At 47.6% G+C, this 24,852-nt stretch overlaps 1 protein-coding gene across 1 annotated transcript in view; it reads left to right on the top strand.

Moving 5' to 3' along the window:
* CIITA (class II major histocompatibility complex transactivator) overlaps positions 1 to 24,852 on the top strand; it is a 100,305-nt gene that overhangs the window by 21,843 nt on the left and 53,610 nt on the right. Inside the window, exons 2-3 of the mRNA XM_075010655.1 lie at positions 15,161 to 15,307; positions 21,081 to 21,206. Coding sequence (XP_074866756.1) covers positions 15,161 to 15,307; positions 21,081 to 21,206 — 273 coding nt within the window. The remainder of the gene's footprint in view (positions 1 to 15,160; positions 15,308 to 21,080; positions 21,207 to 24,852) is intronic.

Below are 24,852 nucleotides of genomic sequence, written 5' to 3' on the forward strand. Positions count from 1 at the left end.
TTGAAGGGCTTTGCTTAGCCAGGGAAGGGGAAGAACACTTCTGTTTATTTGTAATAAGTAATTGCTACTTGAATAGCCTGATCCAGTCTTATATCATTTGCTTGCTGTGAGCTGATGCCCAGGTGCCAGCTAAAGGCCCGGTGGGGCAAAGGGGGTGATGCCGCACCGGCAGCTATGCTAAGCATCTCGGGCAGGCTGGGTTCTTTGGTTTGCGTCTAGTTTGGGTACAGCAGCAAGAGGAAAATTATGCTTATTAGAGGCTTTAACAATTACTTTTTATTTATACAAAGACAGACAGTTTAACTAGGACAAATGATTAAAGTGCAAGAATTTGTGAATTTTTGTGTTAATAACTTTAGCAGCAGTTAATAGAAAAACCGCTGGCAGCGATTTTACAACAGAAGCGGCTGCCGCGTGTAAAAGGGGGTTTTAAACTGGCCGCTCAAATTTATGAATGAAACCAAGATGGCCACCGAGTGTAAGTGACAGGATAATGATTTTTCTCGTGGTTACTAATGTTTACGGAAGGTAATTGCTGACCGCAGCTTGCCAGTTAAGGTAAGGACCCCCTGTGGTTTGACAGACAAGATAATGATTTTCTACAGTTCTATGTAAAAGATAATGGCCGATCCCTGGTTTCTGATAGATCAAAGGGGTAAATGCGTTTTAAAGATAAAATAAGGGCTTCCCTCGGTTTGATTGACAGGCTAATGGCTTTTAGCAGTTTATAGCCAAAAACAGTTAGTACCTGCAGTTTTTAAAGGGGAAACAACACAATTTAACTTAAGAAAAGTTCTAGACAAACTAGCTAGCTTAAACTAATACAATTAATGTGTACAGAAGAAAGGCACGTTGCAGGTGTGATTTGCACCCCTGCCTCTTAGACCTGGTGGAACCAGAGTCTTTCCCTCAATTCCTATAGGAAAGAAGCTTAATACAGGTGTAATTCTTACCCCTGCCTCCTAGATCCAGTGTGACCCAGAATCTTTCTCTCAATCCCTTGGGAAGAAGTAGATACGAACCAGGTGTACCCAGTCTCGGGAGTCAATACCGGACCTGGCCAGCAGGTGTAGGTGATTGGAGCTCAAAGGGGGTGGGCTGCCAAACCCCTCTTTATAGCCCTTTGGTCACGTAGGCTTCTTCCTGGTCTCAAGTGGCCAATCGGGGAGGAATGTGTTTGAACCCCAGGTTTCCCAGGGAAGGTGCAAGGCTCAGTTTGCACCTGTGAATTGTGGACAATTGGGCACCTTTGCAGCTGATGGGCAGAGGTTCCCTGTTCTTCCTGGGGCAGTGATCAGGCGTGTCAGTCACTGATATTAGCCAGAAGGGCGGCCATCAGCTAGCCCATTCACTGTCTGGTTTCTGTGTCTGGTAGAGAGTCTGGGTAAGACAGCACACCTGCGTTCCCAGGGCATCAAAGGCTGCCTGTCTCCCTCTGTCTCTCTCCCAGTGGTGGGGAGAAGAAGAAAAGGCCAAATAGGGCAAGAGGTGCTGGCATCACCACCCCCTTGACACGCCGTATTACATCCCAGGACACAAGGTGGTGGTGATGCCAGCACCTCTTGCCCTCCTTGGAGGAAGCTAAATCTGCCCTATTGGCAGGGTCTGATTAGGTAATTTTGGATCAAGGGATTGATCAGGATCACTTGCCAATACCATATACCGGATTTGTGCAGAGGAAACAGCTGTATACACAAAACGCCTAACAATACATAGAAGTATACAGCAAGCAATTACAATGAGTAAAATGGTTAATATAGTATTTACAATAGAGTGAAGGAATGGAGTTAATGAAAGTCCTAAGTGTTGGGCTAGCCAATCTAGCCATGAGATTTTCCCGTCCTCAGTTATAGCATGTAGTACCTTAATAGCGCCCTTTATAGCGAGTACATCTTGTACAATTTGTCCTGATTTATTTACATAAAAACAGCAAGACTGGTTAATTACTGCACATACTCCCCCTTGTTGGGCTAAAACTGCATCTAAGGCTATTCTGTTTTGTAGGGCATAACGGGCTACTGATTGTATTTGCTCATTAAGGAAGCCTAGGGCATCTGCAGTGCGGTTTAGAGCCTGCTCTATTTGCCCAGATACATTCACTAGTGCCTTTTCCAGCTCAGCTACTCCAAGCCAGGGCAGGAATGCACGAGTGAACTGGTGGAAACCTGTAGGGCGTTCTGTAAGGGGGTTTGTGGTGAATCTTCTTGGCATTCGGTGCAAGAAACTTCCAAGGTTAGTGACTCCTGGAGCCATAATGTGGGGTGTACAGTAAGCCCCCCAGGGGCAGCTAGCCCTAGTGAGCAGCACCCTGTCCAGTTTAGTGGCAGATACTTGTAGGCTTGCTGCCCACAGGTGAAAAACAGTCCTGGCTCTTTCTTTAGGATAAGGGAGTAGGGTCCCTTATACTACCCTGTTCCAGCTGGTCCTTTCTTTGGAATATGGTGGGTAGCACAGTGACTATCACTAGCAGTTGTACAATGAAGGCAAACAGCAGGTCCTGTAGGACTTGGTCTGCAGCAAAAAGGTCTGCTCTGGCACACTGGTTTGAGAGTAGGGTATTACTGGTTACCAGTGTGGGGTTGTACATTTGTCCAGTGGTGGGAATTATGAATAGGGAATGATTGTACCAGGCTTCTCCCTCAGGGTATTGACTAAAGTTTAGGGGAATAACAGTGACATCCCTCTGCAATAATGTGCCACTGTGGGAGATGTTATATCCCCAGCACCTTAAGGGTTTTTGGGGGGTTGTACTGGGATAGATATCCCAGATTTTTAATTTCTCATTAAAACTTATGATGTGGGTGCACTGCTGATTTCTTAACCACCCAAGGTGGGGTCCTGTGCCATTTTTATTCTCAGTGCAGATGGGGTACACTTCCCTGGAGGTTCCTGTTATATATTCCAAAGGTTGACCCCACACTGTAGGTCTCCATTGTCCATGCCACCCCCAAGTTCCCTTCCCAGAATCATTTAAAAGGTTGTGATCGCTTGGGTTGCTGTCATCAAACCAGGCTGGTGCCCACTGGAAAACGTCGCTTTTGTTCCACCAGTCATTTAAGTTTAAAGGAACAAATTCAACTCCAAGTCCTGTGGAGGAGTTTAGCAGGGTGCACATCCAGCAGTTTGTAGCACCGGCAGCAGAGGCAATGGTCTGGATGGCGTTTTTGAGAGGGTGCTCAGGTGCGGCTGAGATCACAGTGATCAGGAGGAACATCGCAGCTAATTCGGGCCTCATGCTGTTGTGTGCGTTGGGATCGGCTCAGGCTGATAAGTGGAGAGCCCTTAAGGTGTATTTGCAAGTCCTGTGTGGGTTGTTATTTTGTTAACTCCTTTCCTGAAAGAAAGCACAAAGTCAGCAGGTCTTGGATATAATCCAAGCCTCAGAAATGGTTAGTGGCAGCTTGTGGGGGTTTGCAATAATCCGAACTCCCTTTCCTTTGGAAGACTGGAGTACACAAGTGTGTGTGCCCGGGCTGGGGTGCTTAACTACCGCGGTATCCCCAGGGGCATATTTGGAGCTTGCTGGTGGTGCTGCTGGAGTCAGAGAGGCTCTTCTTGTAGGGAAGAATCCCTTGCTAACTGGGCTACCCGTAGGGGTCTGCCGGTTGTTAAGCTGCTGGACCACAGTATCTAACCTGTCTCCCCAGGTACGGTCCGTAGGCTCCAAGTGGTATTTTAACAGTCCATTCCATCGCTCAGCTATGCCACTGGACTGAGGTCAGTATGGGAGGTGAAAGGTCCATTGAATTCCATTCTGGAGAGCCCACTCCTGGACAGGCTTGTTTTTAAAGTGTGAGCCACTGTCAGACTGAATTTCCTGGGGTGTTGGGACAAGGGCTATTAGGCGGTTTAGTCCCATAATTGTGGACAGTCCTGTTGCTAAATGAGCAGGGTAAGCAAACCCTATTCCTGAGACGACTTCCACCCCTGTATTTCCACCTTTGTCTGGTGCCAGGCAATGGTCCCACATAATCAACCTGCCAGGTTCCCCATAGTGTCTTTCCATCCCTTAGTGTGGCAAACCGTTGTCCCTCAGTGATATGCCTCCTGGTCTCAGCACATGTAGTGCAGGCTTGTAGCAAATCCCTAGCCTGTTGGTGGGTGAGGGGCCACCCCCGATATGTGCCTGCCTTACCAGCTCCCCACTTCCTGTGTGTCCCAGAGTTTCATGCAGCCAGATATACAGGCGTTCCCAATCCACCTGGGTAACAGAGATCTGGGCTGCTGCATCAGCCAGGTTATTCAGCTGTGCAGCTGGAGTGCTATTCTTTTGGTGGATTGACACATGTCCTACGCTTAGGGGTTGCTTGGTGGCATGATTATAAAGCCATTTTCAGTATTCCAGTCCCCATACAGGTTTTCCTCCTATTTCCCAGTTATTATTCTTCCCGTTAGTTATCCACTGGGTGGCTCCTGCCCATACAGCATATGAATCAGTGTATACAGTGTGAGCACCAGCTTCACAAGCAAGTTTAATTGCTACCAACTCTGCAAGTTGGGTGGAGCCGTCAATCTCAGTAGTTAAGGGTGTGGTGGAATTGTTTGCTGGGACGGCTGCAGCTTTCCCCTTCCACTTTCCTTTGATTAATTTAGCCCTGCCGTCTGTGAACCACACTCCCTCAGGGTGAGATGAGTCAAAAGGAGCAACGTCTCGTATAGGAGATGGTTGTGGGGGTAGGTGGTATTCCTCGGCCATGCCCACCCTCCATAAAGATTCTTGAATCATGGTGGGGTTTTGTGCAGTGTCTGCACCACCTACCCTGTGGTGTATGTACAGTGCCCACCTTTGAATTGTCATTTTCTGTGCCACACCTGGTGGTAGCTCCTTTCCTTCCAATATGGGTTTAATAATTGGAAGAGGGGTGTGAATAGTTATGTTTTGAGCTTGAGTCAGTTCCTCAGTTTTCCTTAAAGCCGTGTAAGCTGCCAGGAGCACTTTTTCATATGGAGTGTAATTTGCCTGTGACCCCTGCCATGACTTTGAACCACATTGAATGGGGCGTCGGGGTGCAGTGTCACTTTCTTGTCATAGGGCATAAGACATTCCTGTGGCTACTACAGTAAGATACAAATGAAATGGGGCATCAGGGTGGATTGGACCCAGGGCTTGATAAGTATGAATTTCACTTATCAATTGCCTTAATGTCTCCTCATGAGCGGAGGTCCATTCCCAAGTGACACTTTTCTTTAACAGATTGTATAGTGGCAGGGCAATTACAGCAAAACCTGGCACATGTTTTCTCCAAAACCCCAAAGTTCCTAGAATCTGTCTCAGTTGAACCTTGTCCTCAGGTGACAGTGCCTGGCTGAGTTCTTTGACAGTTTCATCAGGCACTGACCTTTTCCCTCCCATCCAGACAGTGCCTAGGAATTTCACCTCCTGGGAGGGACCTTGGCACTTATCTGGAGGTAAATCTAATCCAAGGTTTTCTAGTGCAGTCTTTACCCTGTCCATGGCTTCCTGTACTTCCTCACACGAATCCCCACCAATTAAAATGTCATCAATATACTGTAATATTTGCACATTATGTGGCATGGTCAAACCATCTAGGACTTTTGATAATGCACCGTGGCATATTGTAGGTGAATGTTTGAATCCCTGTGGCATCCTAGTGAAAGTATATTGGACGCCTTTCCAGGTGAAAGCAAATCTGTCCTGATCTGCAGGCTGTAGGGGGACCATGAAAAACATGTCTTTTACATCCAGTACAGCTAGCCACTGTTTGTTCAAGGTTTGTATGTTATTTACAATGTCTACTATACTGGGGACTGCTGCAGTTAAGGGTCCAGTGTTGCTATTCAGTTTGTGGTAGTCTACAGTGAGCCTCCATTTGCCATTAGGCTTCTTTACTGGCCACAATGTGAATTGTACGGGGAGTGTGTCCGAATTAATATTCCCCGTTTCTCTAGGTCTTTAATCAATTCTGTTACAGGAGCCATGCTTCAGCTGGGACATTATACTGCTTTACATTAGTCACAGCTGATGGTGGGGGGGAGGAGCTTGGGCTAGCAGGTTTACATGACAGAGGGAAGCTTTCCCCTCCTCCAGGATTGTTGTGCTGGGTTTGCAGCCGGCTCCGAATGCCCACCTTTCCCCACCAATGATTCCCTCCTTGCCCCTTAGGATGTCCATGCCAAGTATATTGGCATTTCCAAGTATTAATTCACGTTTTCGGGGTTGCCTGTAGGGGTTTAAAGGAATATCTAGCTTTACTTTGACCAGCGGGTAAGACACAGTAGTGCTGTTCACTCCAGTAACCAAAATCTGCTTTCGGTTGGAAGGTGGGGGTCCAGAAAAGTCCTCTCTTTTAATCATGAATAATTGGGCTCCAGTGTCTACCAGGAAGGAGACGGTAGTTTTATCATTAACTGTTACTAGGATCCGCGGGTCATTGCTTTGATTCTCTCTCCCTGCCAGTTTGAGCTCATTTATAGAGAGAGAGATTTGTTCCCCTGCTAGTCAATTTCCCTGGTCAGTTTCAACTAGGGGCTGCAGCTCTTGTAATTGCTGCTGCAGCTGCGTGTAAGGGGTATCGGAGCTGGGGGATGTGCTAGGAGTAATCATCTCTCTCCCTTGCTTAGCCCCTTTTAAGGCAGCCAGGAACTTTAGCTTCCCGGTTGGCATTCTGTGCAGCAAATCTCAGGGGTATCCTAGATCTAAACACTGTTTCCACAGTTTAGTTCTTAATTCCTTTTCCTCTGGGGTTATCTCACACCTCGGCTTAAAGCCTTCTTGCAGCCTTTTATCATTTCGCTTCAAATTTCGCACCTTAACTTTGACCTGTGGTGCCTCAGTTTCTCTAAACTCTTGGGGGTCTCTTAGCATAAGTTCAAATATTTCCTGACAGGAATAGTTGTGCTCCTGAGCATGATTTCTGGTGGCTAGCATTATTGCCCTATGAGGTCCAGGATACCCTTTAAGCAATGGTCTCAAATCCTCAGTTTTTACCTGTTGTTCCCATGGGCTGTCCTCCTCATCCCCGTTCTCTGGACTAGCTCGGTTGAGCAGAGCTGTTATGGACACAGTCTGCAGGGCTCCTTTAAGTTCATCCCCATTTGTCCACAGGGTGACAGTGGGTTCACCTCTATCAGCGCGGTGGATTTCCCGAGCCCATCTACAGGCAAAAGTCCAAATAGACTTTGGACCCTCCTTATTCCTGGGGGTAAGGAATACTCCTGCACCCAGATTTACCCTGCCACTTTCCCGGGAGGACAACTGTGCATGGCCTGCTCCTGTATCCCATATTCTGCCTAGCCATTCTATCACTCCTTCCCCAGGCTTTTTGGCAAACTCATCTTGGATCGTTCTCAATGCTGCAGGCAGTGATTCAGGTGGGTCATGGCTCTGCCTTTTTGCTAGACTCACCCTCTCCCTGCTCAGTGAGATCTTTTTGGTAGGTGATGATGGGTCTCATGTGGATGGGGGGGTTTCCTAACTCAGGGGAGGAATAGGAGGAATATACCTCATCATCAGAGGAATCCCAGATGTCCCCATCCCAATCCTCTGGATCTAGCCAGAGAGCAGCCTCTCCTTTAGCTTGGTTAATTGTTCGGGGCTTGCTCTCTAATCTCGCCCTCCGCTCCACTCCTTCCTTCTTTATTAATGGAGCAAGGCGCTGTTCTAATTGGTGCAAATCATTACTTAGCAGGCGCTGTTGGGTGTCTAGGTTCTGGCAGCGCCGCTCTAACTCATCTCTTTCCCTTTTTACTCTCTCTAATTCTGCTTCCACGTTAGCGTGGCTGTTACTTGCTGCTTGTAGGCCACTTTTAAATAGCCAGATACAAGCTCCTTTTCCCTTTCTCTGCTTTATTCTACAAGCAGTTCTCCAACTACAGAACTGCGACCACAGTTCCTCGGGATTTTCCCATTCCCTTTCTAACATTTCTTTATCCCATTTTGGGGCAGCCCAACATTCCTGGGCAAAGCTCTTTTCTACCTTGCTGAAATCAGTGACTGGCTTCATGCTGCTGTACTGGAACTAAGAGCACAAACCCTGCCCGCTGCGCCAATTCTGTGAGCCGATGCCCAGGTGCCAGCTAAAGGCCCGGTGGGGCAAAGGGGGTGATGCCGCACCGGCAGCTATGCTAAGCATCTCGGGCAGGCTGGGTTCTTTGGTTTGCGTCTAGTTCGGGTACAGCAGCAAGAGGAAAATTATGCTTATTAGAGGCTTTAACAATTACTTTTTATTTATACAAAGACAGACAGTTTAACTAGGACAAATGATTAAAGTGCAAGAATTTGTGAATTTTTGTGTTAATAACTTTAGCAGCAGTTAATAGAAAAACCGCTGGCAGCGATTTTACAACAGAAGCGGCTGCCGCGTGTAAAAGGGGGTTTTAAACTGGCCGCTCAAATTTATGAATGAAACCAAGATGGCCACCGAGTGTAAGTGACAGGATAATGATTTTTCTCGTGGTTACTAATGTTTACGGAAGGTAATTGCTGACCGCAGCTTGCTAGTTAAGGTAAGGACCCCCTGTGGTTTGACAGACAAGATAATGATTTTCTACAGTTCTATGTAAAAGATAATGGCCGATCCCTGGTTTCTGATAGATCAAAGGGGTAAACGCGTTTTAAAGATAAAATAAGGGCTTCCCTCGGTTTGATTGACAGGCTAATGGCTTTTAGCAGTTTATAGCCAAAAACAGTTAGTACCCGCAGTTTTTAAAGGGGAAACAACACAATTTAACTTAAGAAAAGTTCTAGACAAACTAGCTAGCTTAAACTAATACAATTAATGTGTACAGAAGAAAGGCACGTTGCAGGTGTGATTTGCACCCCTGCCTCTTAGACCTGGTGGAACCAGAGTCTTTCCCTCAATTCCTATAGGAAAGAAGCTTAATACAGGTGTAATTCTTACCCCTGCCTCCTAGATCCAGTGTGACCCAGAATCTTTCTCTCAATCCCTTGGGAAGAAGTAGATACGAACCAGGTGTACCCAGTCTCGGGAGTCAATACCGGACCTGGCCAGCAGGTGTAGGTGATTGGAGCTCAAAGGGGGTAGGCTGCCAAACCCCTCTTTATAGCCCTTTGGTCACGTAGGCTTCTTCCTGGTCTCAAGTGGCCAATCGGGGAGGAATGTGTTTGAACCCCAGGTTTCCCAGGGAAGGTGCAAGGCTCAATTTGCACCTGTGAACTGTGGACAATTGGGCACCTTTGGAGGTGATGGGCGCAGGTTCCCCGTTCTTCCTGGGGCAGTGATCAGGCGTGTCAATCACCGATATTAGCCAGAAGGGCGGCCATCAGCTAGCCCATTCACTGTCTGGTTTCTGTGTATGGTAGAGAGTCTGGGTAAGACAGCACACCTGCGTTCCCAGGGCATCAAAGGCTGCCTGTCTCCCTCTCTGTCTCTCTCTCTGTCTCTCTCCCAGTGGGGGGGAGAAGAAGAAAAGGCCAAATGGGGGGTTCATGCCTGGCTACACTTGCCCAGTGGCTTTATTAGGTTAACAGCAGATAATACTTAGTCCTGCCACGTGAGCAGAGGACTGCATTAGATGACCTCTCGAGGTCCCTTCCATCCTATAATTCTAATCAGCCTCCAACAAACAGGTCTTGTGTATGCTGTAGAACGCCTCAGTCCAAAGCCAGACCCAGGGCTTACACTGAAAACAATATATTCAAAATAAAGACATGGCGTTAAGACCAGAAGGAGCCATCAGATTTAGTGTGCCAATGTAATGCTGGTCACCACCACCACCCACATGAAACCCAACAGCTGGAATTAGACTGAAGCAGTACACGTCACAGGACACTAGATTACTGTGTGCCACTGGCAGAGAATAGAAGGAACTTATGCGCACCACTGCTCAAGGTGTATGCAGTAGCAGTAGAATGATTGAGTGAGACACACCCAGATAATCCTGGTAAGCAGCCTGCATCCACACAGTGCAGAGGAAGACAAAAATCCCCCAATGTCACTGTCAATCTGACTTGTGGAAAAATTCCATCCTCATCCCACTTATGATGAACAATTAGACCCTGAGCATGTGAGCAAAAACCAGCCAGTCAGACATCCGAGACAGAGACTGTTTGGTGGCAACTCAGAGCCCTAGCCCTCCATGTCCCATCTGCTGCTCTGGTTATTCCTGCTGCTTCAAAAGGATACTTCTTCAAGCGAACCCCTTTCCAAGTCTGGGATCAGAAGCAAGATCCAAGTCTTGGTAGCACTGTCAACACCCTGGAATCCCCCAACAAGAGTATGTCTAGTACCTTTCAGCAACTGGTCTATTCTGGTAGCCTTACCCATGACTTGACTGCTTGCACAATACACCTTTTATGTGAGGTTCTGCCTTGTATTACTTCACTGTGGTAGGTAGCAAGGGAAGGAAACAGTCACTTGTCCTTCTAGTCAATTTTGTTAACATCAGTGGTCTTCCTAGACATCCTGCTCAATGGCTCTATAGCTCAGATACCCTACATTTCCCTCTGTTGAATTACAGTTGAAACCAGAAAGTGTGAAATATACATGCTTCAATACATCTCTGGAGAGAAGTCAGCACACATTCCAAGTCTGCAATAGCAACTCATTGCTTCTAGTTTTAACAATTTCCAGTATAATCATGTATTTTTACACAGAAACTACACAAAGGGGGGGGAACAAAAAAACCCCAATGCTTTAGTCTAAAATTTCATAATTTTAGTTGTAAACTAGATTTTTTTTGAAAGTTTGCTGTTAGTTAGGTACAATTAGCAGAATGGCAAAATGTTACGCCACATTTTCTTGAATTTGTTCCCAGTGTTGTTCTTCCTGTATTAGTAAAGGTAGTTCTGGAGGAACGAAATATTCTGTTCTGGCTAGCACAACGTAAACAGTTGTTAACCATATTTTGGCTGGCATGTCAGCTCATTTCTGGAAGTAATCAAATATTCAGCATTTCCGATAGGACATATTCTTTAACTCATCTTTACCCAGGGGATTAATGTCCTATCAAAACCCAGGTGTTTTGATCTGTTAATTAGTATTATGGTATTTTATAGGTTATGTCTTACAAATACATGGCTTTACTAATTATTAGAAGTTTCAAAGGGATGATTCCAATATTACATATGCAAGCAGCACTTCCTGACCAGTGGTCCAGCTCGCATCACTTCCTACAGATTCCATTGGCTAGGAATAGGAAACCACAGCCAACAGGAGTTGCAAGTGTCCATACCTACAGGTGATCAGGTAAATAAAGTATCTGGCAGCCCACCAGGGGCTAACCCTGGCAGACCATGTCCAGTCCATGGGCTGCTTATTGTGCACCCCTGCCCTACTTATCTACCCTCTGTTGCAGCAGTTAAATCAGAAGAAAGTTAAGAGAGACTATATTAGCTTTGTGTGAGAGTCTTCTCCATGTTGGGAAATCCCAGAGGAGAGGCTGGTGCCAACTGAAGCACCCTTTGCAATGCTGTTCTGTTGGGAATGTACCATTGTCATCAAGCAGCAACAGAGATGCAGGAGGTCTCAGACATGTAAAGGTGAAAGAGCTCACATAAATTGTTCTGTGTTATGACTACAACATTAACTGCACCTCTTCTGTCTCTCTCAAGTGCACCTCTTTAAGTGCTGAGGCCTACCTCACTCTTCTCCATGAGAACGCCCACAATTTTCCCCCTCACAGACTTGGGGCCACAAGCTATAAACATCCTTGTTCATCAGCCGTGATTCCTCAGCAGTTTCAGCTGGGCTTGGCACCTGCAAGAGCCTTACTTTCCGAAGCTGTCACCAGTAGATAGATGCAGTGAGCCGGAACATCTTCAAAACACAAGCATGAGTTATTTATTTATAGAACTCAGAGAAATTTGTCTGTTTAAAGAACAGAAAGGCCCACGTGCCTAAAGCTTAGCATTTCCCACAGAGCTTTGCCAGGCCTGGCCACTTAGGACCCATTCTGCAGACCATAAGTCAGCTCTCCTTGAAAAGTTTCTTAACAATCCAGTCTCTCCCGCTCCCAGATTCTTGGCTTTTATTTAGAGTTCTTTGTTTCAAATGTTTGGGGCTCCCCCGTCCTGTCAATGCCTTCAGTGCAGATTGATCAGAGGCAAACTTTGAAAGCATTGACACCTGCACAAGTGGGGAAGTTGGAGGGCCCTGTTTCCCAAGTCCTATCCACAGCCAAGCTGGCCCTGCCAAGTTGGGGGGAGCTAAAAGTACTCACCTGCTTTTGTCTCCACCCCATGGCCCCCTCCCCAGAGCAGGTGGAGGGATCCATGCTCCCCGCAGTTGCCCGCGCTGCTCTTCCCATCCCAGCCATGATAAGGGAAGACACAGCGGATGCTTCACCTGCTTGCAGTGTGGGAGCCCATGGAGAGCAGCCTTAGCCTGTGTCCCTGCCCTCCTGGCCCTCCCCATCAATTACTTTCCAGTGACTGGGTTATATAAAGCCAGGGTCTGCCTTGCCTTCCTGCAAACTTTCAGTGATCTCATACAGGATTCAAACCCACTGACAGAGGGGGCTAAGTTTGCAGCTGTCCCAGGCTGCAGTGATACAAAAGGGTCCAGAGCTCTCAGCTGCCACCACTGCTGCCACCCAGAGTCCCATGCCTTTTAAATTGCTGCCAGAGTGCTGCACAGCATGCTCCAGGCACCGCTGAGGGCTGCCAGCAGTGGGAAGGAGCTGCAGTCCAGTCCAGGGGGCTCTGAGGGTTGGCTGCCCCAGCCCTGCTCCTTCCACCACGTGCCCTGCCCTTCCCAGGATGTAGCGCAGGGCTCCCCTGCATTGCCCCAGGGCCCAGCCTGGCTGTCAGCCCTGCTGGCAGGAATTAATCCTCCGAACTGTGAACAAAGAACATAACATTCAAAGTGTGGTACATGAGAGTCAGGCACCAAAATACAGCTATCACATTCCCTGAACCCACAGCTTGTCATCTACACTTTCTTAACCTGCAGCTTCACTTTTGTTTCCAGTGACATTTACTTTAACTGCACTGTTTTCACATTGTTAGGTCACACACTGGTTTCAAAGATTCAGACAGTGACAAAAGAGCCAAATTAATCACTCTCTGTGTTTGAGCTCTACACAGCATTAAAGATATGAGAATCTTTCAGATGCATTTGGGTTCTAGATGATGATGTTTGCTAACTGTGTAAATGCCCAAAGCCTAGCTGCATTGTTAGGCTTCGTTGGTTCTGTGCTAAAAGGGCAGGTCTACACTGCAGGGGAAAGATGACCTAATTTATGCAGCAGCAGCTATGCAATTACCATGGTTGGAGTCAACATACCTTAGGTCGAGTTACTGCAATGTCTGCACTGTGGAGGTCAATGGGAGAAACTTTTCAAGCGCTTTCTCTTACGCATCCTTTTCTGATGGAGTCCCAGAGTTGATGAGGGAGGGATTTTTGGTTGATTTAGCAGGTTTTCAATAGACCTGCTAAACTGACCCACGTGGGATCAATAACCACAGCATCAATCCCCTGAAAACTGTAGACAGGCCCCAGGAAAGATAGACTTTGTGGCAACTCCCAGGCTGAGGCCACAGTTGGCCAAAACTTCGAAGTGGCCATGCAAATAGCCATTTTGAAGATTACTAATGGGGCGCTGAATTGACTATTCAGTGCCTCATTAGCATTAGGACGCTTCCAGCCATGGCACTTCGAAAGCACCACTTTCGAAAGCACGTGGCTCGGCGCGGCCACATGGGGTCCTTTCGAAAAAGACCCCCATATACCTGCGCTGAGCCGCATGCTTTTGAAAGCAGCGCTTTCAAAGTGCCGTGGCCGGAAGCATCCTAATGCTAATGAGGTTCTGAATATTCAGTTCAGCACCTCATTAGTAATCTTCAAAATGGCCATTTGCCTGGCCATTTTGAAGTTTTGGACAAGTGTGGCCACAGCCCCAGATTATTTAAAGGCATGTTACCTCTATTTTATCCTATTTTAGTTTTTGGGATTACTTTCTTTTAATGGCATTTAAGGTTTCCAGTTAATTTTTCCCCCCCCAGATTAAAAATGTAGTGGTGAGACTCATACTGAGTCTTTGGATTTAAAGTTGCTTCACAGCAAATCCTACATTTTAGAACAGTTTTTTGAAGAGATATTTATACTTAACCCAAGCTGTGACTGGCCCATGCATAGGTATTAGTGAGGCAGAAGAGTACACAGTTTCTCTGTATTCCTACCTCCACGTGCTTCAAATTTGCTGCTTGAAAACCAGCCACTCAGGCACAGCCTGTGCTTAGAAACGTCCCTGCTCTTCCCCCACCCGTCCCCCACACTCAAACACTAGACTGCTCATCATTTGCTGAGCTGCACTGAGGGGAACAGAGGTTCTCTGATATGAGACACTGTCATATGAAGCGAGTGGACCATCTTCCATAGCTGAGTCCCTCATCCTTGAACCTCTAGGTCTTTTTCATGCTTTTCCCTGCTCTGGCCTCTTCCTACTCATTTTGTTCTTTCCTCTCATCTTCTGTTTCTCTTCCCTTCTCAGCTGCAGTGTGGTCTGTCCCACCATGTGATCATTTAATTTGAATGTGTCTGAGCCCTGCTAATAAAACTTATACAGCACCTAGGCGGCCCCACCTTATTTCCCTTTTGGTTAGTGCTCCACACTCCCTGCACGTAACATACATGGAGGGCAGCATGGCAGACCTGAAGACATAGCAGGCTGCACGTTCTCTCAGTCCATGGTTCAGAAGTCATGCAACAGAAGCACCCTGGACACCACCGGAGGACCCAGACTCAAGCCCAAAGAATGCTTCAGAGAGGTAATAAATTGAGTCAGGGAAATGTGAGCAGGATTTGTTATTGTTGCACACATCTATTCATTTCTCGTTGTATTAAAAGAAAGGCAGTGATGCTATAAATCCCTGTGCAAAATCTGTATTTTATGTGTTACAACTATGATACGCCCTTGAGGAGTTAACTTAGGGTCCCACAACACACGTATGTTGGAGCAGGGTAGAAGTTTTGTAGTACCGTCCATCTTAGTGTCTCAATGCTTGCACTTTTAGCAGAAGTAGCAGATGTTCAATGCCTTTAGGATTTGACTTTTGAAAGTGAAATATTAAACAGAGCACTATAAGCTCTTTGAGTAAGCAACATTGCGCGTGACAGATTTCAGCGTTGTCTGCTTTAGTGTGGTTTTGATGGTAGATGACATGACCAATTAAGAAAGTTATAAACTACTGCTAAACATCCATCTACTTTACTCTGTTCATCTTGTGCTTTGATTTCAGGTAGCAAAAGACAAACCATGGATTCAGCAGTTTTGACTGAAAATGGCTTTCTTGATTTGCTGCACAGCAATATTGATCCATTGCATCTATACAGCCTCTTGGACACAAGGTTATCTGCTGAAGATGAAGAAAGTGAACTTTCAAACGGTTAGAAATACAATGAATTGTCCCATTTTGCTGGGAATTTGTCTGTGCAGAAAAATCCCCACTTATGCAGCAAAGTTTGAAAGCAGGATAAATTAAGTATTAAGGATGTTATTGTCCTCCTAGGCCTGGTCTACTCTAGGAAATTAGGTCAAACTTAGCTGACTTGAGTCAAATTTCTAAGCAATCAGTCCACCTAATGGGTCTGTTACACTGACTTTAAAGGTTCTTTAGGCTGATTTTGGTATTCCTGTTTTTCACAAGGAATATCACAAAATCAGCTGAGAGGAACAGGGGGATTTCAGAATGTCCAGGGTCCTTTAGAAAAGGACCCCCGTGTAGCAGCACTGAGCTGCACGCGTTTGAAAGCGGCGCTTTCAAAGTGCCACGGCTGGCAGTGTGTGAATGGTAATGAGATGCTGAATATTCAGTCTAATTAGTATTCTTTGATTTGGCCATTTGCATGACCATTTCGAAGTTTTGGCCAAGTGAGGCCACAGCCCAGGTGTGTAGGAAATGGCCTGGGAAAGTTTGAATTTCATTTCCTGCTTGTCCAGTGTGGTGAGTGGAGCAAGCAGTAGATCTGGCCATGAATTCCTTGGATTTCAGATAAGCTCTAGCATGGGGCATACAAGAGATCCAGGACCATATTGCTGAGGGGTGGGGAAGGATGAAGCAGTGCTGGCAGAAGTATGAAGCAGCAAAAAGAAACATAGACATCTCACAGGGCAAGGTGGAAAAAGGGTACACCAGGGCCACTCAACCATATTGCATGAAAAGAAAGGAGCTCAGGCAAGTATACCACAAGACAAAGGAAGCAAGTGGATGTTCTGGGTTATTGCTACAAACATACCACTTCTACAAGCAGCTGCATGGAATTCTAGGGAGGGACCCAACCAGTGTCCCCAGAGAGTCTGTGGATGCCTCCCAAGAGATTCCTCATGCAGCTCCTGGCACCAGTGGGGAAGACATGTTGGATGAGGAAGAGGAGGAGGAAGACAATGGTCAGCTGGTGAATGGAGAAGCTGATCTCACCAACAGCCAGGAAATTTTTTAAACTTTGGATCTCATCCCCTCCTCCCAGACATTTTGCGGTTGGACCCTAAGGGCAAGGAGAGCAGCTCTGGTGAGTTTCATATTTTTAATCATGCTACAAGTTGGTTAAAGCAATTGGTTGTGATCTGTGGTGGGCACTGTACCTACACAGCCCAGGGCCCCAAGCAGAACTCATTACTGTGTCTGTGGATGGAGCACCACTTCTCCTTGCACATCTCCACAAAGCCCTCAGACAGGTACTCTTTAATCCTTCTGGTTTCTGGGGAGGCCTGCCTTATTCCAGTCTCCATGATAGGACACCTTTCCACGCCAAGCCAGCAGTAAATAACCTGGCACCACTGCAGCAGAGGTATCAGAGAGGTAGACATGTTAGTCTGTATCTTTGAGAACAACAAGAAGTCCTGTGGCACCTTATAGACTAACAGATATTTTGGAGCATAGGCTTTCATGGGCAAAGAACCATTACATCAGATGCAGGTCTTTGCCCATGAAAGCTTATGCATCAAAATATCTGTTAGTCTACAAGGTGCCACAGAACGTATTGTTGTTATTGCAGCACAGAGCACTGCAGCATACTGACCAGCCTTCTGTCACCATTCAGACAGCATCTGTTCCTTGTCAATGTGTGATATTCTAAGCAGGCTGATGTGTTGCACTGTAATCTAGAGGAAGCAGTGCAAGGAACATTAAGCTATGACAGCACAAGATGCTCCACCAAGTCTGGACCAATCCACTCCCTTCCCTTCTCCAGGCTCCTGGAGGAAGGGAAACTTTCACTTTCTCCGCCAGTTGGAGGGAAGGACATGGTGAATGTGAGAGCCACACACAGAGACCCAAGGAGGAAAGCACAAGCCACACTGCCATGTCTTGTCCCATCCCCCAGCTCCTGGAGGAAGAGAGACTTTCCCAGTCCCAGCAGAGTGGTGAGGACAAGCACAGGACATGCATAAGATACACACAGCTCTGATAGCATAAGCCACACATCCATGCCTTCCCCCCAGTCCCTTCCCCAGGCTCCTGGGGAAAGGAAAGTTCTCACAATCCCAGCAAAGTGGGGAGGGGAAGCATGTGGTGTCTGTAGCTGCCACAGCCTTGAAAGCCACCAGGCCCCCGGCTACTTGCAGTGAGCACAGTTGCAAAAACTGCTTTTGGAACCACAGGCTTGAAAGCATGTTCCAATCTGTGCCTTACCATGACTGGAAGCAAACCTAGTCAAGCAGATCCCTTAAGATCTTGGTGTAGTAGATGCTGAACAGATGACTCTTAAAAGCAAAATTTGTCCTGTACATAATACATCCCTATTAGTGCCACAGAGGCTTTTTCTTAAATTACTTTGTGTGTTGTAAGACTGATCTCATCTACAATAAACGTATCGCCCCAATATCTGGTCTTCACTTGTGTTTTGTTACAGTGCGTGCAACAATGGGCTCTCTGACCACGGCTCCCCACTCTCCCTCAAGCTGTGAGACTGGCACAGATCTGAAGGAGAAAACAAACACAGGAAGATATGTTCCTGGAGCACATGCAAGCTGCCCACATGAACAAGACACTTAAATGCATGGAGAAGAAGCACACTGGAGGAGAGCAGGGCCAATTGGGAGGAAAGGAAAATGCAAAGTCCAGACCCAGGAAGAGATGTTGAAGTTGATGGTGCAGATCTCCTGTGGTGTCTCGTACAGGAGCACAGAGCCCCAGGGCAGCCCATCCTCTCCTCACCAAGTTCTGTACCCTCCCTCCTTCCCCCACTTTGGCACTCCATAATGCGGAGTGAGGGGAGGAAAATTCAAGGGCAGCCATCTGTTGCACTCCAAGGGATGATTCTCAAAGCAGGAAGCTGACACTCCCTCACCTGTGATGACAAAATGCCTCTTGCCCTTCCTCACCATTCTCCAAAACCCCCACCGGAACTCCTTTCCTGCGTGCTATATTTTGTCCCCTGAAAAAAACAATAAAGTTCCAAAAAGTAGTGTCTTTGTTGCTTGTGTTGTATGGGGAAGGGTGGCCTTACAACATACATCGTATAAGCTACGTCTACACTAGCCCCAAACTTTGAAATGGGCACACAAATGGCCATTTCGAAGTTTACTAATGAAGCACTGAAATGCATATTCAGTGCCTCATTAGCATGCGGGCGGCCGCGGTGCTTCGAAATTGACGCGGCTCGTCCCGACGGGGCTCCTTTTCGAAAGGAGCCCACCTACTTCGAAGTCCCCTTATTCCCATGAGCAGATGGGAATAAGGGGACTTCGAAGTAGGCAGGCTCCTTTCGAAAAGGAGCCCCGTCAGGATGAGCCGCACGGTGGAGAGGCGCATCAATTTCGAAGTGCTGCGGCTGCCCGCATGCTAATGAGGCGCTGAATATGCATTTCAGCGCTTCATTAGTAAACTTCAAAATGGCCATTTGCGTGGCCATTTCAAAGTTTGGGGCTAGTGTAGACACGGCCATAGGGTGCACCTCCTTAACAGTATCAGATATGACTGTCATGTCTGCTCTGGGGAAATGTCTTTGGCTGCTTTTCCTACTTGCCCACTGCCTGGGTATAAGCAACCAATCAGCTGCTGCAACCAAAGCTCTTTCTCATCGCCTCTGGAGATGATGCTGATGATGTTCTCTGAGGTGGGAAGGACAGAGCAGAAAGAGAGGAGCCCAGCAGCTCAGAGCACCTCCTCGCCTGTAAGCAAGTGGATGGTTCCTGCCCACAACACCCAGCCTGGGAAGGAGAAAAGGAGACCCTGCTGCTGTGAAGCTGGGACTTAAAAACCTCTAAGCAATCCATTCCAGTGTTTTAACACCCTTCTACTGAAATAGTTTTTTCCCAATAATCAACCTACACCTCCCACTCTATAACTTGAGACCATTGCTCCTTGTTCTGCCATCTATCACCTTTGAGAACAGTCTCTCTTCATCCACTTTAGAGGCCCACTTCAGGAAGTTGAAGGCTGCTACCAACTTGCCCTTCTCTCTTCCCTTCTGCAAACTAAACAAGCCCAACTCCCTCAGCCTTTCATCATAGGTCATGTATTCCAGCCCCCTGATCATTTTGTTTGCCCTCTGCTGGACCATCTCCAATGCAGCCACATCCTTTATATCCTGCAGGGCCCAGAACTGGACACAATACTCCAGATGTGGCCTCACCAGTGCCAAACAAAGGGGAATAATAACTTCTGTAGATATGCTGGAAATGCTCCTCATAATGCACCCCAATATGCCATTGGCCTTCTTGACTATTGTTGACTCATATCCAGTCTCTCATCCACTGTAATCCCTAGGTCCTTTTCTGCAGCACTGCTACCTAGCCAGTCGATCCCAGCCTATAACAATGCTTAAGATTCTTCTGTCCCACATGCAGGACTCTGCTTTTGTCCTTGTTGAGCCTCATCAGATTACTTTTGGCCCAATCCTCCAATGTAACTCGGTCGCCGTGGACTCTCTCTCTACCCTGCAATGTCCCTTTAGCTTATTGTCCCCTTAGCTTACTGTCATCCACAAATTTGCTGAGGGTTCAATCCATTCCCTCATCCAGCTCATTAAAAAAGATGTTGAACAACTTTTTAGCAGAACGTTATTGATTGCCTTGGCTACCTGTATCATTGCAGCCCCCACTATAGATTTGCCCACTCCAAACTGATTGCCCACTGACTGCTGGCTGTCTGGCATTGCAAGTTTCCACTAGGCTATTGCCACTCACTTCTGACCTGTCAGAGCAGGTCTCACTCTGGTATTGCAGCACTTCAGGGTGGGAAAAAGCAATTCACAAAGTTCCATGAAAGTGGCCTTATGCATGAGGAAGTTTCGTAGCCACTGCTGATCATCTCACATCTGCAGAGCAATGCAGTCCCACCAGTCTGAGCTGGTTTCATGGCACCAGAACTGATCCCTCACTATGCACAAAGCATTGAGTGCAGCCAGCATCTCCTCATTCCTTCTTTCCAGTGTTTCACATTTGCATATGTCTGTGTCCTCCTTGGACTCTTCATCACTCTGAAGGCTGCTTAGGCTCTGCACATACCACAGCACAAAGCAAAAGATGGTCACAATACCTGCCACAACCATTTGAAGTTGGACGAGTTCCATGCAAGCCTTGCAACGGCATCTGAATGGATTCCCAGTGAAAAAAGGGCATGAAAACACTTTTTCCCACTGCTTTCCAAAGGAAAGGGGAGGAGATTAATGCACCATAGGAGGCTGACAACACACATCTAGAAGCACTCATGGCACATTTTGTCCCATTAGACATGGGCAGCTTAACCCACAATGCAACAGAGCAGCAGGAACTGTGGGATAGGTACCCACAATGAATTGCTGACAAAGTCAAAGCTGTCCACCCTAATGGGCCCACTGCATCAACTTCATGTATCAGTGTGGACATGCACTCTTGACTTTAAAAAATCTCATGCTAGAAAAAAAAATCTCCTAGTGTAGACATACGCTTAGTCACATCAGTGAAGCACCACTGACCGAACATTTTCTCCTGATTCTCACCAGTCCAAGAAGAGCTTTAAGCAATGTGATTAGATTTGTTTGCCTTATATGTGGTTTCCATTACTATTAGTTGACTTTGTGTCAGTTCCTAGTGAATCAATGACTCATCACAAAAGCACCACAGAACAAATAATAATGAATTAATAATTCTGCCATCTTGACTTGTCCTGCCTTCTGCATTTCTTTACCCTGTTTATGACATTCATTGACCTAACTGTACTTTTATTTTTATTCTAGACCCTGAAATTGACACGATCAACCATGACCAGTTCAGCAGTTTGGATGTCTTTTATACAATGGAAAGCAATGAAAGTGAGGAAGAATCTCTCTTTTCAAATACAGGAGACGCTTATTCTAGAATAGGTACGAGATTATTTGGGAAGGGTGATGTTTTGGGGATGACCAGATCAGTAAGAGGCTCTTCTTTGCCTGCCCTTTGAAACGGGATTGGGGACCCTTTTGTGGGTCAAGGAACATTGGCCTACAGAAAATCAGTCGGGGGCCACATAAAAGCGAGAAGCAAAATAAAAAAAACCCTCACCGATGTGGCCCCTGACTGGGACACATCACTCCTCTCCTGTTCCAGCACCACAAGCAAGGGGAATGAACAAGGGGGAACTGAGGTTCAGGGCTTCCCCCAGGCCACAATAATGCTTCTGGGGGCCCGGGATGGGACCAAGAATGATGGGTTCAGTCTTCAGTGTGTGTGAGGGCACTGCTGGGGAGCAGGTGTGGAGCCTGGGTAGGAGGGAAGGTGGAGGAGTGGACAGGGGGTGGGTGTTTGGGGTCTAGGTGGGAGGGAGAGTGCAGGAATAGGCTGAGGATAAGAGTCTCTGTGACTGGGATGGTGCAGGAGCAGGCTGAGGGTTGGGGTCTGGAAGGACAAGAGGGTGCAGGAGCAAGGTGAGCATGGGGGTATGGGAGGGGAGGTACAGGAGGTGGGGGGATTCTGGACAGGAGCAGGATATGGGGAGCTGTGTGGGAGGAGGTTGCCAGAGGAGGGTGGAGGTGGGGACTCTGGGTGATGGGGGGTGCTTACCTCTACGTGCTGCCACTGGTGCCCCACTCCCCAGCTGGAGGAAGGGCCGTGTGCAGAAAAGCTCCCGGGAGAATTCCGGCCCATCAGAGTGGCGGGAAGAGCCTCTCCAGGCAGCACTGTGCTGCTGTTTCCCCAGCCAGCAGGAAGGGGAGGAGCAGTGGTGGTGCCACTTCCTGTCTCCACCAGGAAGAGCCCATAGGCTGGATTTGTCCCCAGCTTGCCTGTTTCTGGCCTATGAGGCTCAGGGCTCCACACCCCCTACCTGCTGCAGGCTGGATGCTAGCGGGGGAGCCCCGGGCCTTTTGGGCCAGATCCAGGCTAGCTGGGAGAGTCCCACTGCTGCTCTAAAACCTTGAGTGCCTTTATATTGAGCTCCTTTGGTTGAGACCCTGACACCAACAGCCCACCTGCTGCTTCCAGCGTGTGTGTGTAGTTCCCCCCCACCCCCACCGGGCTGGGGCATCGCGGCCTAGGAGTGCTCACACTGCACTCAGGCTGACCCACTCCAGGAGAGGCCCCCGCATACATTGGGAGCAGTGTGGTCTGATGGTGAGTGGGGGGAGGATGGCGCTGGAGGCAGTACATGAGGCCCCCTGCTCATTCTGCATGTCACTTCTGATTGGCCTAATTACTCCTCGTGGGGTTACACCAACAACTCTCTGGTCCCATGTCACCCCAAATCCATCCTTCATGAGTTCTAAACTACTGGACAGAGAGATCATTCCCCTCTGTACATCACCCCTGAATGCATGAAAGCAGCCCCAGAGTGGTCAGCTCACTGTGGCACCCATAGTCCATGCAGGCAGAGTCCAGGCTTGACAGTCCTGGCTGGGATGATTTAGTTAGGGCTGTTGCTGCTTTGGTCAGGAGACTGGAGTTGATGAACTCCTGAGGTCTCTTCCAGCCCTAGGATTCCATGATTCTGTGAACAGAGAGTGAGTTGGGGAAACAAACAGACAGTCTGTTTAATAGGGAAAAAAAACAAAAAACAAAAACCCAGATTCAGAGCTGACCTGGAAAGGGAGAGTGCATGTCCATAGGTCATGGACAATAAATACAAAGATGCAGCTTCAGGCTTTATATTTGCAAATTATATAAATCCCTTTTCTAATACATTATCTATTGACATTGAAACAACTTACTGTATTTCCAGTGAAGGAACAGCAGCTGTCCCTATTGGCTCCTTGTGCACATGCATATGGCCTGCCCCATGTGGGAGAGGGCTGGAGAGGCACAGGGTGCAGGTCCCATCCCGGCTCCCTGCAAAACTCCTGCAGCCAGGATTTAACTGCTAGAATCTTACTGTGGCCACACTAAGCATTAATTTCCACAGCAACACCTTTCTAAAGTGACACCTGAGCGCAGTAAAGTGCCCTGATAACAAGACCACCTGACAAAGCACAACCGGCATTACCAAGATTTGAGCACCACGTGGCACTACATTCTTCAGACTTCCTGGCATTGCCTTTTGCTTCAGTATCAGAGACTGTGAGGTTTAAATCAAATCACACAGTAACCTTAAATGTGTATATAATATATAACAAAATTGTACTCGGAGCTTCTGGGAATTCTTGATCCCTTGATTTTGGATCCCTGCTTAGCTAGGAAACCCTTCACAGGCCTAAGAAGCGAGGGATGAGGCTGACAAGACAGCCTGGGACTTTGCTAGTAGTAAATCTCCTCACTAAGCAGGGAGCATCATTTCGCAGGCAGCTTCTTGCTTAGACATAGCTCCTCAAATTCCAGATGGAAAACTCAGTTTCAAGCTTGCTTTTTACATGGCTTTTTTTCCTGCCCTTTTTTCGCGGGCATGTGGGTTTTTTTAAGAAAGGGAACAACTCCGTCTTCATAGTCTTTTCCTGAGCTGGAAAACGGGGTGGGTAGTTGAAACTGGCATCCTGTAAATAGGTGACTTGGATGGCAAGTGACCCTCTCTGCTTCACCACTCTGCTGTAGGCTGAGGCTTAGAAGAATATGAGCAGTTTTCTGTATTGTGCCCAAAAGCAAAGTTGCATAACCACGGCCTTTTTGACCATTAAATTCATAACATTAGAAGCCTTCCCAAAACCCTCACTCAGTGTATGTATCAGGGTGACTGCTGAGGAGGGACACCAGCCACATGCCTGTGCCCATGTGACTCCTTCCCCAGCCACTTGTAGCCCAGGACATCCACTGCTCTGTCCCAGCCCTGCCACTGCCCTGCCTCTTCCCATCCCTTCTCTGTCCGCCGCCCCGGCCTTTCCCCCAGCCTCTCTCCCTCAAGCAACACTGTCCAGGGGACTAGCGCTGGCGGCAGGGGTCAAGCCTTCTCTCCCACCTCACGGGCAATGGCAGGGAAGCAAGCAAACCCCAGCTCACTCCACTCCCCTGGCTCCTAGCCTCATTACTTCATTTCCTACAGGTGAATACGGGGGGAAGGAGCGGGGAAGTCCTCCCTATTCCCCAGAGCAAAGCAGCTAGAAGCTGGGGGAGCAGAGCGGTCTAGGGCCATGTTGCTCCACTTTCTCCCACTGCTGCCAGTGACTGCAGGTGGGAGGGACCCCTTTTGTGAAGACCAGACCCTCCCACTAATCCCCTGCCCCCCGCCCAGAGGATCTGGCTCTGCTGGCTGCTTCCCACCTTCCTGTCTACCGTTTCTGGGGGAGGTGTGCCGCCTTGTGTCATCCTGACATGTATATAGTACAATGGTACAGCCTGGAATCCATTGATATAACCTCTCTTCTGGGAGGTTTAAACTTTCTCTTCTGTGTTTGGGGTGTCTGACCCCTGATTACACAAATGGAGAAGATGCACATCAGCTGCGAACGTTGTTATTTCTCGTTTTCTCTGTATATCGGTTCCTTACAAGTTATAATTTGCACACAGTAAATTGGTCACACCTAAATTCAGTGCCATTTTGTCCAAAGCTATGTTTACATTGGAACTGATGGACCAAAGTTTTCTCATTTACAGTTGCTTAAACACACCTTC

The sequence above is a fragment of the Carettochelys insculpta genome, chromosome 16, assembly GCF_033958435.1.
Source record: "Carettochelys insculpta isolate YL-2023 chromosome 16, ASM3395843v1, whole genome shotgun sequence".
Lineage (NCBI taxonomy): Eukaryota > Metazoa > Chordata > Testudines > Carettochelyidae > Carettochelys > Carettochelys insculpta.